Source organism: Diabrotica undecimpunctata, chromosome 3 (assembly GCF_040954645.1).
Source record: "Diabrotica undecimpunctata isolate CICGRU chromosome 3, icDiaUnde3, whole genome shotgun sequence".
In the NCBI taxonomy this organism is placed as follows: domain Eukaryota; kingdom Metazoa; phylum Arthropoda; class Insecta; order Coleoptera; family Chrysomelidae; genus Diabrotica; species Diabrotica undecimpunctata.
In genome coordinates, this window is record NC_092805.1 from 73620253 (window position 1) to 73635472 (window position 15220).

At 29.6% G+C, this 15220-nt stretch overlaps 1 protein-coding gene across 3 annotated transcripts in view; it reads right to left on the minus strand.

The window, feature by feature from the left end:
• Nucleotides 1-15220, minus strand: part of Mvk (Mevalonate kinase) — a 309158-nt gene that overhangs the window by 10958 nt on the left and 282980 nt on the right. For all 3 annotated transcript variants that reach the window (XM_072526064.1, XM_072526065.1, XM_072526063.1), the window contains one exon: nt 4739-5212. In XM_072526064.1, the coding sequence (XP_072382165.1) occupies nt 4739-5212 (474 nt within the window). The remainder of the gene's footprint in view (nt 1-4738; nt 5213-15220) is intronic.

Genomic DNA, 15220 nt, shown 5'->3' on the forward strand with positions numbered 1-15220 from the left:
AAATTTAACATGTTAATTTCCCCAAAAAAAGACAAAATAGATGGTTATAACAGCAAATTTACTAAGATGTAAATTGGAGCTGGAAGGTCAGATAAAAGAACAAGTGATGGAGTTTAAATATTTAGGCATCACATTATCTAGCAACTGAAAGCTCGAAACTGAAGTGGAAGATCAAGTGAATAGAGCAAACAGAGCCGCAGACTGTCTAAATGAAATAATATGGAGAAATAAAAATATCGGGAAATAAACGAAAGGCAGAATTTACAAAACAGTCATCAGACCAATAATGACATACGGGGCAGAGATAAGACCTGACACGGAGACGACAAAAAGTATGTTAGAAGCAGAAGATATGAAAACACTTAGAAAAATTGATGGTAAGACACTATGGGGCAGAGCTAGAAGTACAGATATACGACGTAGAGGCAAGGTGGGGAACATCAAGAACTGCCGAATGACAATGAATAGAGTAGCAAAGACGGCAAGAGACAGTTCCCCAATAGGAAGACGATCAGTAGGAAGACCACGAAAACGATGGAACGACAACTTATTGGAGGCACATTGAAAAGCAGACAGTGTCATGTCTAAATAAAAAGAAGAAGAAATGACTTTTACAATTACAGCTTCGGAATTTATCATTTTTTTCTCCTTGTATGCTCGATCTGCCATGGCAAGATGCTGGCTACAATTCTCTTTAGGAACTGCTTGTTCTTGCAAATCAGAAGTTGTACCAATTAATAAATTATACCGATCGCTCTTTGTACAAGTACCATTAGAAGGAGGGTGAAATAACAGGTTAAATTATACCGAACTTAATTTAGTCACAAAAAGAACTTTAAATCAATGGCAAAAACTAAAATCGCATCGAGCACTTTATCTTCAAATTTGACAGAGAGACTAGACAAATCACAAATATAAAATAAACCTTAAGCAAACGTTGCGATGTTGCCGGTGCAGAAACCATACATTTAAACAAGAAGTGACTGTTACGACATAGGCAGTTCTGACATTAAATATTTAAATCTCCATAACGCTTAAGTCGACTTATGCATTTCTTGTACACATTTTCAGTTAAACCAGAAGATTTATGACTACATAGGTATTTCTAGTACTAAATTTAAACGAGACTTTGAGAGATAGGTATTTCTTGATTTTATGAAAATGTGAGTTTTAAGGTTAGATAGACTTAGGCATGGCTTGCACTGAAACCGTTGTGGTTTTCTAAGACTCTTAGACCAAAAATGTTAAAAGTGTAAAAAAGTGACTTAGGCACTTCTTGTACCAAGCAACAGATTTATGCATTGCAGAATAACCGTCACGATTTTGAAATGAATAACATAGATTTAAAAAAAATTATTAGCACATGTATATTATCTGGTTCACACTCACGCTTCAAGTTGATATGCATTGGTCAAAGGATGAGGATAAAGAAGTGCACATTATAAGAGAAAGCATGAGCCGACATAGATTTATATTTATACTTTATGATAGGGAAGAAACCGCTAAATCGGTGTCAAACTTAGTACATGGACGTCAATCTAAATTTGCTTTACCAGATGAAACCCGATTCGACAATATTGGCCACATAACAAAAAGAAACGATATTGCAAGAATGTAGGATGTGCAAAAGTAATACTGTTTATTTATGTAAAAGGTGTAGAATGCATCTACACCTCGAATGTTTCGAAAAAGTTCACCTAAAATTTAATTTGCATTTAAGAGTATATGTTCCTTTATTAAAAATTGTACTGTTTTTCTTGAAAATGAGAAAAAAAAAATCTTTTTGGTTGTAGTCTTAATTTATGTGTTTTTAATCCAATCTAATAAATTAATTGTCAAATTTCTCTTTGTATATTGAGCAACCGTAAATGGGTTAATACTATATAAAGAATAAACTTGCCTCAAATTTAGTTTACTTACCTCAAAATTATTTTAAAGTTAATAATAAAGTTTATTTAATAAATATATTCCCAAGAAATAGAACACACTACGCCTATACACACTAAAAATGTTGATTGAATAAACTAAAATATCATATTTCTCTCATTCTCATTCTTCCTAAGTATATATATATATATATATATATATATATATATATATATATATATATATATATATATATATTTAACGTAATTATTTCGACCAAAAAACAATTTATAAATATGTTGGAAATATCGGGTATGTGGGCTATATTAAATAAAAATCTTTGTTTTTTCTAAAGCTCAATATTTCGCTATTTATTTAATAGCTTCATCGGGAGTAACTTTAAAAAACAAACATTTCAAAAACACTGACGTACACTTAGATTTACAATACTTACAGAAATTAAAAGATTATACACATAAATAAAATTGAATATTAAAATAACATTATTGTTGATGAAACTGTACATTTAATAAAATGCATGTTAAAATTTAAAATAACTTTGAGCACGTTCGTTAACAATAAATAAGATGAAACAAGTAAAAATTATTTCAAAATGCAAAAAATAACAATGTAAGAAAAACATTGGAGGAATAGTATTTCTTTAATTAATCATTAAGGCTAGTTAGTACGATTAATCATTAAGGTGAGTGTAGTTTTAAATTTTGTTTAATATATTGCAATATTATGTTGCTTAATTGCCCCGTGTCTGTTTTATAATTTAAAGTTTGTTCATTTTTGTTAATGTGGTACTTCTCCAAAAATAACCTACTTTTGTAATTTTCAGTCTGTGCCAAAATGCGAGCATTGTTGTAGTCTACAATACCATAAATAGCAAACAACTTTTTTCTAAAATTAAAGACCCAGTACCAACCTTATATAGGAGTAATGTGGTATATGAAATCTAGGATGTGAAAAAAGCTACATTGGCCATACATCGCAGTGACTAAAACAACGTATCACACAGCATAAAAGTGATTGCCGCTTAGGAAAAAATTCTTGCGCAGTTGTCGAGCACTACAAAAACACCGGTCATCTGTTAGACTACAACAATGCTCGTATTTTGGCACAGACTGAAAATTACAAAAGTAGGTTATTTTTAAAGATGTACCACATTAACAAAAATAAACCAACTTTAAATTATAAAACAGACACGGGGCAATTAAGCAACATATATTGCAATATATTAAACAAAATTTAAAACTACACTCACCTTAATGATTAATCATACTAACTAGCCTTAATGATTAATTAAAGAAATACTATTCCTCCAATGTTTTTCTTACATTGTTATTTTTTGCATTTTGAAATAATTTTTACTTGTTCCATCTTATTTATTGTTAACGAACGTGCTCAAAGTTATTTTAAATTTTAACATGCATTTTATTAAATGTACAGTTTCATCAACAATAATATTATTTTAATATTCAATTTTATTTATGTGTATAATCTTTTAATTTCTGTAAGTATTGTAAATCTAAGTGTACGTCAGTGTTTTTGAAATGTTTGTTTTTTACAGTTACTCCCGATGAAGCTATTAAATAAATGGCGAAATATTGAGCTTTAGAAAAAACAAAGATTTTTATTTAATATAGACCACATACCCGATATTTCCAACATATTTATATATATATATATATATATATATATATATATATATATATATATATATATATATATATAGTAAAAAATACGACCGTTGATTAAATTTGGAATATATTCAATGGTTGAATAGCAGAGGTTTTATCGGTCAATAATTGGCAAATAAAAAAAAAGTAGTTGACGTCTTTTATTTGCCAATTATTGACCGATAAAACCTCTGCTATTCAACCATTGAATATATTCCAAATATATATATATATATATATATATATATATATATATATATATATATATATAGACCAGCAAAATATTAATAAGTTTACCGATATTTCAAACTATTCAATGGACTTGTCTCACTGTACACTCGTGAATCGCACCAATTTATATTGTTACGGGGTCAAATTTTCTTACTTTTTCACTTATTTACATGGGCGAAGCATACACAATAAAAATGACCCCGGTAAGAATTTACTGCTGACATTTTACGTGGTTGCCGCTACCGTTTAGTTCAATTTGTAGATTAGTCACCTTTAATTGAAAATTGTCCGACTATATATCGGTACATCGGGTTGGTGATCGCCCTCGACTTCTTCTCTCTGGTTTTCTTTTTATTATATTTAAAAACATAAGAAAAAGTGTCGGCCTTTTGGCAAAATTCTTGGGTATGTTAATCTTTTGTGATATGTACTAGGGAAATTACATAAAAAACAAACTTTACATATCCGTATATACAGTTTAATCATTAAGGGACTATGCTAAGGAAAATGCCGTGGGCTAACTTGGTTACACAATACTAATCGATAAAATATCATCCTTGATGAGATTCCAAAAAGACCGTTACAATGATAATTCTAATCTAATAAAATTCTTCTAGTTTCATAATAAGTTAAACAATATGTATATTATGGATATACAAAAAATGTAATAATTCGTCAGTAATATACGACAGCGATATACATTGTCAAGGTTGATTTGTAAGAAGTTGAACTAAAACTCTAAAACTATTTTTGCAATAATTATTAAATAGAAATATTATTTTAATTATTTTAGCTTTATGGTTACACCATTTCAGAAGCATAATAAACATGAAACATCAACAAACAAGAAAAAACAATTCCCTAACCCGGCTAATAAATTGTACACGAAATTTGTATATTTCACATTATATCCTGTTTTCACGTAAATTCGTATTTTACTCTTAATTAAATATTACCTGATAACTGGGATAACTCAGATATTTTATCTATAACTGTAGTAGAAACTTCATCCATTGACTCCAACAGATGATCCAATACCTTGGGATACTTCCTTCGGTACTCAGCTACCTTGGCGACCATCTTCTTGGTTTCTCTCGGAACATTGGAGTTAATTAACAGCAATTTCAGAGAACAAGTTGCTTCAATCAGTTTCGGCGAGGAACCTTTTCTATATTCCACAACAGATCCAAACGTACAAACGGTATTGTCCACACCTGAAGGTGTTCCGTGTATGATTTTTTCTGCTCTGTACGACCATTGGCAAATCCAATCTAAGTCTTGTTTGTTAAACTCGATTAGGTTAAGTTCCCCTGTGATTGGTTTATAACCTTCAATTGAGAAATAGCCCTCTGGTGTTTTCGATTTAATTAGCTGTAGCAGGGCTGCTGAAAGGCATACGGTAAAAGAAGCTGAACTGCCTAATCCTGCACCTACAAAAATATCATTTTTATAAACTGGATTTTGATAACTGACACCTAACGTTGGTCGCCAATTATGTAATACTAAACAATACTGTTAAAAAAAGCGGTAATACGTTTCGAAAATTATCGCGGTTACGTGAAACCCCGAATAATAACGAACATTAAACACATCTTCTTTACAAATAAATACTATAACTACTGATATTTATAGTATTGAATATAAATGTATAGATTACATAAGTGCACTTTAAAAAAACTTATTGTCGATTATTTAATTAATAGTTGAAACACTTCAACTATTACCTGACTGGAAAATCCAATCTCGTTATTGCTAAATAGGTAATATTCATTGGATTAGTTATGGATACTAAACGAGATAATCTCTTTTAGGAATTATATTTATGATTTGATTTAGATATTATGATATATGAGAATAAACCATAATTGATTGTAATGATAATTACATTTTACATTTGATTTGACGTTCCTCGACGATTCCCGGAGTACTACACATTGAATGAAGATTTTTATCTTTAGCTACTGGGGATATTTTTTATTCTTTTATATATATATATATATATATATATATATATATATATATATATATATATATATATATATGATGTGTGAATGCGATGTAAGAAAACTACAAGTTGCTCTTATTTACCGGCTAGCTTTATGAAGATAAAAATGATTTTTTTTTAGTTGATTAATTTGTAATATTGATAAATTTAGAAATGCTTTTAATAAAAAAATTATTGAACGCCTGAAAATATAAAAAAATTGACAAACATTTATTCTACTCACCTTGTATTCTCTAAATCTCACAGGATACTGCTTTTTTTTTATGCAAAGTGAATCTTTTCTATTATTGATAAAAGAAAATTTCGTTTGTTTATCTAAAGTATAGAAAGAAACGTGCTGTATTTTGAATTTGAATTTTTTTTTCTTATTTGTCTTAGAACATGCAGACTCTTAACTCAAGCGAGTTCTGTGACCTGTAGTGCTTGATAAAGAAATACAAAATTATATAAAGCAAAAAATTCACCACACAAGAAGTTTTATTTTTAATGTACTGTGCAATTATTCACAAGTGATCAATTAAATATTACACAACGATATCTTGTATAATATATAAAAAAAATTATTTAAGATTCTTCCAATAAATAAGCCAATACTTAACTGTTTAATACTAATATGAATGGATTTAGATTTATGACGTAATACAATATTGAAGTAAGTATATGAAATTAGTGCTTTGTGAAGTTGCAACAAGAAATACTTGTTCTAATACGTGTTTGTTTGTCAAAGTATTTATAACCTCACTCACTATCTTTTTAGAGCGAAAACAAAGGTTTATAATCCTTCAATTTTTAGTTTAATATCGATTAACTGTTTTGTTTAATGATTTTAGGAAGCAAAAGAAACGGCGAATTATATTTGGTTAATATTACAAAAGCGATAATAAAATTTTTGTGAACTTGACTTCAAATTAATTTTTTTCTAACACAAAGATGATTTAGAATGATATAGGCTGTTTTAAAAAGGTAAGATTATTTCTAAAGAAATTTCAAAACTTGCGTTTAACTTTATTAAAGTTCACTTTCGTCTTTCAGATAATCCCTTCTCTGAAAATTTTATGGAAATCTTCAATAACAAAGATTGCATCTTTCAGTGACGTCTTCTAATGGATTAGGGCCGCAAAATTGTGATATAAAATAATGTTCTCTGTGCAAACTATCAGAATTATCTCTCCAATGGTTGAGAAATATTTATAAGTACCCAAAATGAATTTTAAATGATCTTCAGTCAAAAATAAACACCAAACGGTCTCTTTATTCAGCGAGAATTCAAATGAGTGGAAAAAACTCACCTTTCTGGTAACTGTTGACCTCTTTATGATGGCTGCTAACAATTCCCTTATCGGAAAATGTACTGTTAATCTGCAGGCTCTGCTGAAATTTGATCAGAAACGATGGTTTTCTTATCGGCAAGGTAATTTGAATATACTTTGTTATAATTCAGGACTTTTTCAAGGTTTTTAAAATACTTTTGAAAAATTGTGACTGCTGAAAAATCAAAAATTTTCTGGACCTCTTCGTAACTATTGATTTTCTATCTTCTTATTTTTCATTGCTTACCAGATCTCCAAGCATTTTGACAATGTTTTTAAAGATCTGACAGGATTTTTGTATATTTTTGACATTTATGATTAAAATAAAAAATATTTTAAATTTTAATAAATTGTTAAATCTTGAGAACTATAATGACTTTTGAAATGAATTGAAACAAATACTAGAGAATTTAAGCTTTCTTTTGACATATAATTTCTACAACAAATGATAATTTAAATATTAAAATTTTTACTAACAAATTTGACATACACCAATTTTAACATGAATTAGTTGCTTTTATTTTGCGTTTATTTAATTTTAAAGCTATCTGAAAGCACTTTTGATATTGAATCACTGAGAATTGTCTTCAGATTACCTGTCCATTAAAGATTATATCATTCTGAACTCTTATTTATGAGCTATATCCTATTTCACCTCCTAACACGTTTTATTTTCCGAGCTCTATCCATGTTAACTGTATGTTTACTAACAAATTGAAACTTCTTACTTTAATGACTTAAATATTTTATCTGTTTTAGGACTGTTGAAGATTCTATTGACTTGTATATATTAGAATTTGGATTATAATAAAAAATGAAATTAATTAATAAATACAAATTTATGGTTTTTATTTCCACTCGATCCGAAGTGGTTTGATATTTGCTTTTTGTATCTTTATGTTGTGGCTATATTGGCTCATTCTGTAAGTATCTCTTATATAAATAATATAATATATATAACGAACAATAACTTAAGTTTAAATCATAATCAATTTCATGATCAACAATTGTTTTTGGTTTAATTTTTTATATATATATTTTTTTTTTAATTGAAAAGTGTTTATCAACCAACTATAACTCAGTGGCTATAATAACTCACGTATTAAAAGAATCTTATTTCTATTATGCTAAATTTGTTTATAATAAACCAACTGGTTTTAATTATAATAATAATAAAATTATTTTGAAAACATTAATTAAATCTGGTGATACAATATAGTCGTTATTGGTTTGTTACATGTCTGTGAATTCTGCTTATTTTTGCTTTTAGTTTCTTTCTTATTGTTGAATCTAGTTTCAACTATTAAATTAACAACAATAATACAATTGTTTGAGTTAAATATATATGTGGTATATTCAATATTGTAATTTTGTTTTATGTTCATACTATTCATATAAAAAAAAACTGTTTAGGAGCTTTAATTTCATAATATATATATATATATATATATATATATATATATATATATATATATATATATATATATATATATATTGAGTTGATTGGTGTTTAAAGAAAATAATTTATAAGTTATATACTAGATAATATTAGATATAAAAAGTATTTGGTTATTTTAATAAATTATATACTAGAGAATTTTATAAAAATTATTTATATGAGGGTATTCTTAAGAAATTAGCATATAATAAGTGTAAAAAGTTTTATTTTAATAATTATAATATTGTAAATATATTTAAGTGAGCCATGTGCATAGGCAACCAACTATACACTTAAATGACATTTTAAATAATTATTACGAATATAAAGTAGGGTTATATGTTGTTTAAAATGTGTAGTTTATTAAATTAGAGTGTTTAAGTTACTGATTTAAGTTTATATTCTGATCTGAAAAGACTAAATGTCGATAAAGTTCTCGATAGAATAGTAAAGAATTCTCTAGAATACAGAATTTAACCTTTGTTTACGGTAGAACGTTCTCGAATATGGTTATGTCTGTGAAATGGACATAACCAGAACATATACTTTTTCGAGAACAATCATATAGAACAATTCGAATATGATTTCTTGCCAGATGATTCTGGAACATGGAAAAAGATATAAATACCCGGTGATTTATATTCAGGGCATTAGTTACAGTTACTATAAGTTCAGTCAGATGGCCAGTCAGTTAGTAAGAAAGTTAGTTAGAAGACAGACACATTTAGTTAGTGAAGTCAATTGTTCAGTAAGTTCAAGATAGTCAGTCAGAAGGTCCAGATGTTCAATATAATAAGTTTCATGAAGATTAATAAACAGTATAAAGATAATATTATTGAAGATTAAAAATTATGTTATGTAAAAATGGTAATTGGATAATGGAAGAAAGTATCAATTGAAAATTAAAATTATATAATATTTGGTGATTGGAGATTGGTGTATTAAAAAGAAGAATAAATCTAAATACAGTTAAGAAGAAAAATATTTTAAATTGGTGAAAGCTGATAATTGGAAAAAGTAATTTCACAAAAACAAGGATAACCAAGGCTGAGAACGAAGACATTGAGTGGTGATTAAAATCTTTATTTTGGAGAACATTTTCATTTAGGCATTCAGTGAAAGAAAGGTACAAAATGTTGTTAATATAATTTAGTTAGTGTCATAATTATTTCAATTTTAAAGATAGTTTGTTTAAATTTTACATTGTCTATATAATTTAATTAGTTTCATAAGAATTTCAATTTAAAGATAGTTTATTTTAAATTTTGCATTGGTTATGTTAGATATATATATATATATATATATATATATATATATATATATATATATATATATATATATATATGTGTGTGTGTGTGTTTCATAATAGATATAATAAAGATAATTTAAAAAAAAATGCTTACAAACTAATTATTTGAGAACCGCGATAAAAACCCTATATATATATATATATATATATATATATATATATATATATATATATTATTAAAAAACACTCATTGCTCATCATTCACAAACAAAACATCATCACAATATATATATATATATATATATATATATATATATATATATATATATATATATATATATATATATAGATCTTAGGAATATATCTATTTCTAATGATGGCCATGCCGGCCTTATTGTGCTTCTCATTTCCTTGGTCTGATTTTCTTTATTTAATTTGATGATTTTGGTTTTAAACCGGTAAATATTTTGTTTGTATAATAACACGAAATGAGAATAGAGAAAAATAGGACGGAGGAGCAAGATATGTAGTTTCTTGGAGTGTTGTGATTGGTCAAGGAAGCGATTTTAAGGAATAGGTAGGGGAGAAAACCTAGTTTGGAATTTAAAAAAGAAACACAGGAGTTCGGAACGAGATTTGGAAGAGAAAAGGTGTGTTTTGGTTTCTTCGTAAAATTATAAAGTAGTGAAAAAAAGTTTGAGAAGTGTTGTGGTAGCAGTCAAGCAGAGATCTCCAAAGTTCAAAATTGTAAGTTGTTTAAACACAAATTAATTGAGGCTAGGCTGTATATGTCTTTTTGAGAGGACCCCAGATTTGGAGAGTTAGAACCAGCAGCTTGACCAATTCAATTTCGATAAGAAATAGTTTTCTTTTGTAAAGATCAGCTTAGTAGGAGAGTAACTGAACAAGAAGAAGTTGGAACCATAGAAGAAGTTTTAAATTACAAATTTATTTTTTAAATTTTCAAGAGAATTTTCATTCACAGGGAGTTTAGAGTAAATTAAAAACTATTTTATCGGTGACTGAATAGAAACAATTTTCTCATTAATTCTCAGAACCGGGGAGCACGTTAGCAAAATATGATCTTTGTATTGTAAATGTTGACAATTATGGTATTATTTTGTTCTGTTAGAAAATTTTATGTTTTTATATAGCAAGTATATTAATTGAGACGGGTGTAGTAACCTTGCGGTATACCGTAATATACATACTACACATAAATATATTTTATTTAATATATTTTTTTATAACAACTTATGGCGACGATAGTAAATGGCTCTAAATTTATCAATTATTCTCCTCCCTGATCATTGAAAATTACTGTCTTACTCAGGCTCAAAAACTCATTTATTTAAAATTCTCTCTTCGAGTGAACCTCTAAATCTGATTGACTCTCTCGAAATCACATAAGAACTTTGACCTCGAAATTGATATACTCCAAAAGAAATATGACAATAATCTCGCAATAATCAATTCGCATATTAATTATATAGTAGTATTGTAGCATGTATAAATTCCTTATAACTATCGAATATTTAAGGTAGAAAATTTTTATGGTACGCCCCCGGGCCATGTATAAAATTTGGTGTGTCTTTGTTTATATTCCACATTCCACAAGAAAGAATTCAACTGCGTGATAAAAATATGGTTATATTTGGTTTATTTTACGTCTTAGTTCTCTAATTTTCAAAGCTAAGAATGATGAAGGTCAGATACGATACCCTGTGAACGCGTGTTTGAAAAGAATTCCGATTGGCTAGTTTCTTTGACCGATACGAGGGGCGAGAGGAAACGGTGGAAGCCGGTACACAGAGACTGAGGCAAGGTCAAATTCAGGTTTGGGAGAGTCTTTGAAGAGAGAACACGCGGCGTGGGTCGTTTTAAGAAACCGGCAAATTTGTTGGTAGAAAAGTGAAATATACTCGAATGTAATGTGTCAATCTTTGCAAGAGTAATCACTGTTTTGTTTTCTTGCCGTCTCTTACCTAAGGGATTTGAAGAACGGCGTTTCCAACAACTTTGAAGGCTACCCACATGTATCCATTCCGTTTGAGTTTTTAGGAAGCCAAGTTTCAAAGTTTGTGTCCCAGTGCCCAGCTTCCACCCTTATTTTGTTTGTCCCAGTCCAGGTCATTCCCGTCTATTTTCGCAGTGTGAGCATTTGTTTGTGTTGCAGTGAATTTGTGTCCAGTTCCAATCCCAGAACTTTTAAAGGAAAAAAATAACATTTAGTGAAATTCAGGTAATTTTTTTCGTTGAACTTTTAAAGTAAAAATACACAATTTCCATCAATAATTGCTTTAATAAAAAGTAAAGAAATTGTAATAAGTAAAATTATAAATGTTAGGGAATGGCTAAGCTGTCATATTAATTATTCTCAAAGTACATACATATCCATAAATTTTAAATTTATTTTGTTTTTTTTTTGGGTTGACCTCTATGCATAGTTTTATTTAAAAACATATTTTTCATTTGTAATAATTTATTTCTGCTACAAAATATCGCCCATTGAGAATTGTAAGTTCTTCTAGTATCTCCACCTTCTAGAGTTAGTAAACCGATAGTAACATAGTAAGTTTGTTTTTGTTATTTTGTATTTTATTATTATTATTATTTATATTTGTAACTGTTTGTGGTGAGATAACAATAAATATTTAATTTTTTTTCCCTAAGCCAAATTATTATTTCCTTTTAAAAAGTTTCTAATCCACTTTTGTATTTATTTTAGGAAAGAAAAGCTTACCTTTCCACCCAACAGGAAGATTCTTCTTGTAAGCGGCGTCCGATTGAAATAGCTTAAGAACCTTCTTGTATTGTGTTTCTCCAGGAGATTCATGTAAGTACACCTTTTTGTTTGATTTTTGTAGTTACCCCATTTCAGTCCCCTTGTAATTAACTTTCTTATGACTCAGCTCTCCAAAAAAACCCTGAGTAGCCGTTCGCAAACGTTCCGGTTTGTTTTGCTTACCCTATCTCCATCACAGTAATTTCTGTCCCCAATTTTCAACCCCCTATCTAACAGTGCTAACAGTATTAGCACTATAAAGAAGCAATTATCACACGCCAAATGAGTTAATAAATTAATTAAAAAGAGACATTGACTCCTTAAAGTTTTCAAAGTTCCAGTACAATCTTGGGATTATCTGATATTCAATTTAATAATTCGAAAACTCGATTTTCCCACCACTCGGCACTGCGGAGAAAGGAGAGATCAGAATTATATCCCCTCAATAGTTGAATTATTTGAAATCTTAAATGAACGCTGCAACATTCTCGCAGACTTGACAAATATCCCTGGATCAAAAAGAGACAAATCAAATATTACATCTAATATCACACCTCTCTACTCGAATGCTTCTGGCCTCGTCCCATCACGCAAATATATAAAATGCAACTACTGCAATGACTAAGCTCACAAAATTTATTCTTGTAGATAATTTTTAGCTCTCTCTCACCTTGAAAAATACAATTTTCTGAAACCAAATCACATGGGTTCCTATTGTTTGGGTACAACACACAACCATGCTGATTTCCCCTCTCGCGGCTGTTCGATATACTCAAAAAAAAACATCACATTCTGCTACATCAAAACGCATACTCACAAAATAATAGGCACTTCCGTGCTACTCACACTTCTGATCCAGAGAATTATTGCACAGCCAACTCTAATCATTTTAAACAACCCTCTCAACAAGATAACAACAGAAGTGAACATTATAATTCTTATCGCTCATCTAATTATGCAACCGTTTAAACACAAACAGCAAATTCTCCCGGTTCTTCATACCAGCCTTAAAATGTTCCGATTTCCAATGACTCATCTAAAGCAAACAATGCCCAATCATCTTTTCCTAACAACTCCCTGGAAACTGACAACCGCTCCAACGTTGCCCTAAGTGATACAAACATAGAAGGAAATTACATATTAACTAAAGCCACTCTCGACCAAATACCAATACCAAAACTTCTCGTAGAGAATTACAAATTTGTGGCATTTCACAAGGTTCCCTAATGTCAAACTTAATGGCACAAATCATGCTATATTCACCTAATTTCAAATGCAATCAACTCAAGCTAAATTGTGCAGTAATTCCGAAGATAACTTGTCAACTGCCACAATTTCCCAATAAAATAAATATATCCAATGACCTCATTCTAGCTGACGAACACTTTTATCAAAAATCAAATATCGAAATCTTGATAGGAACTGACTATTATTATGAACTTCTTTAACCCGATCTCATAAGGCTAGGACACAATCTTACCAAACTCTTTTTAATACAATGTTTAAATGGGTAATAACTGGCAATTGTCCAAGCAATATGCTTGCCTAGGAAAATGTTTCTCTACTGGTCCAAACCCAGGACACAGATTCTACAGATTCATCTCTTGACGCTCTCGTTTCAAAGTTTTGGGAAACCGAAGATTGCTCCGGCGAAAACTAATGTCTCCAGATGACAATTCGGCCGAGCTAAACTTCAAAATCCACCACAAAATTCTCGAAAATGGTCGTTTTAAAGTCGATTTGCCTTTAAAATCACCATCCGAGCATCAAAAACTTTGGAATTAATTTCCCGTTGCAAAACGCGCTTTGAATGACTCGAAAAAACGTTTAAAAATAACCCTACTTTATTAGAAGAATATTTATAGTCCAATACATCTCCCTGAACCTCGCCAAATATGTTCCTCCCACACTCCAAAACTCATTAAATGAATATAAATACTTTCTGCCCCATCATTGTGTGATAAAAGACTCACTGACCACTAAACTACGCGTAGTGTTCGACGGAAGTGCAAAGACCAATTCCGGATATTATCTCAATGATATATTACTCACTGGTTATCAGGTAGATCTCTCTTCGATATATTATGTCGTCTTCAACATATTAAATTTGTTTTCATCACTGACATCTAAAAAATGTATCAGCAAATCAACGTTAACCCAAATCAATTGTAGCTTTGGAAACAGCTGCACGAAAGATTTCTTTGGATGAGCGGTAAAACCATCTCCTCAAGTCTTTCAGCCACGAGTTCTGGCGTCTTCCAACTGATCTTTTGTCCTGCACTTTACCTTCCAATATGATTTGGAGTAATTCTTTTCGTTTACTTATGCGCCGAAGTACTTCACCATTCGTAACTTTTGTATCCATGGAATTATCAGCATCCGTCTGTATAAATATATGCATTTCAAAGGCATCTATTCTTTTTTCTGTTTTAGAGTCCATTGTCCAACTTTCACACCCACACGGCAAAACAGAGAAAACGTAACATCTGATCATTCGAATTCTGAGCTCTAGACTAAGGTCTGATCTTGTAAAAAATGTTTTCATATTCATGAGTGTTTTCCTCGCTTGTACGATTCTTGATAGAATTTCTTTTTTTGTGTTACACTGGCTGTTGATATTTGCTCCCAAATATTTTATGGAAGTTACCTGT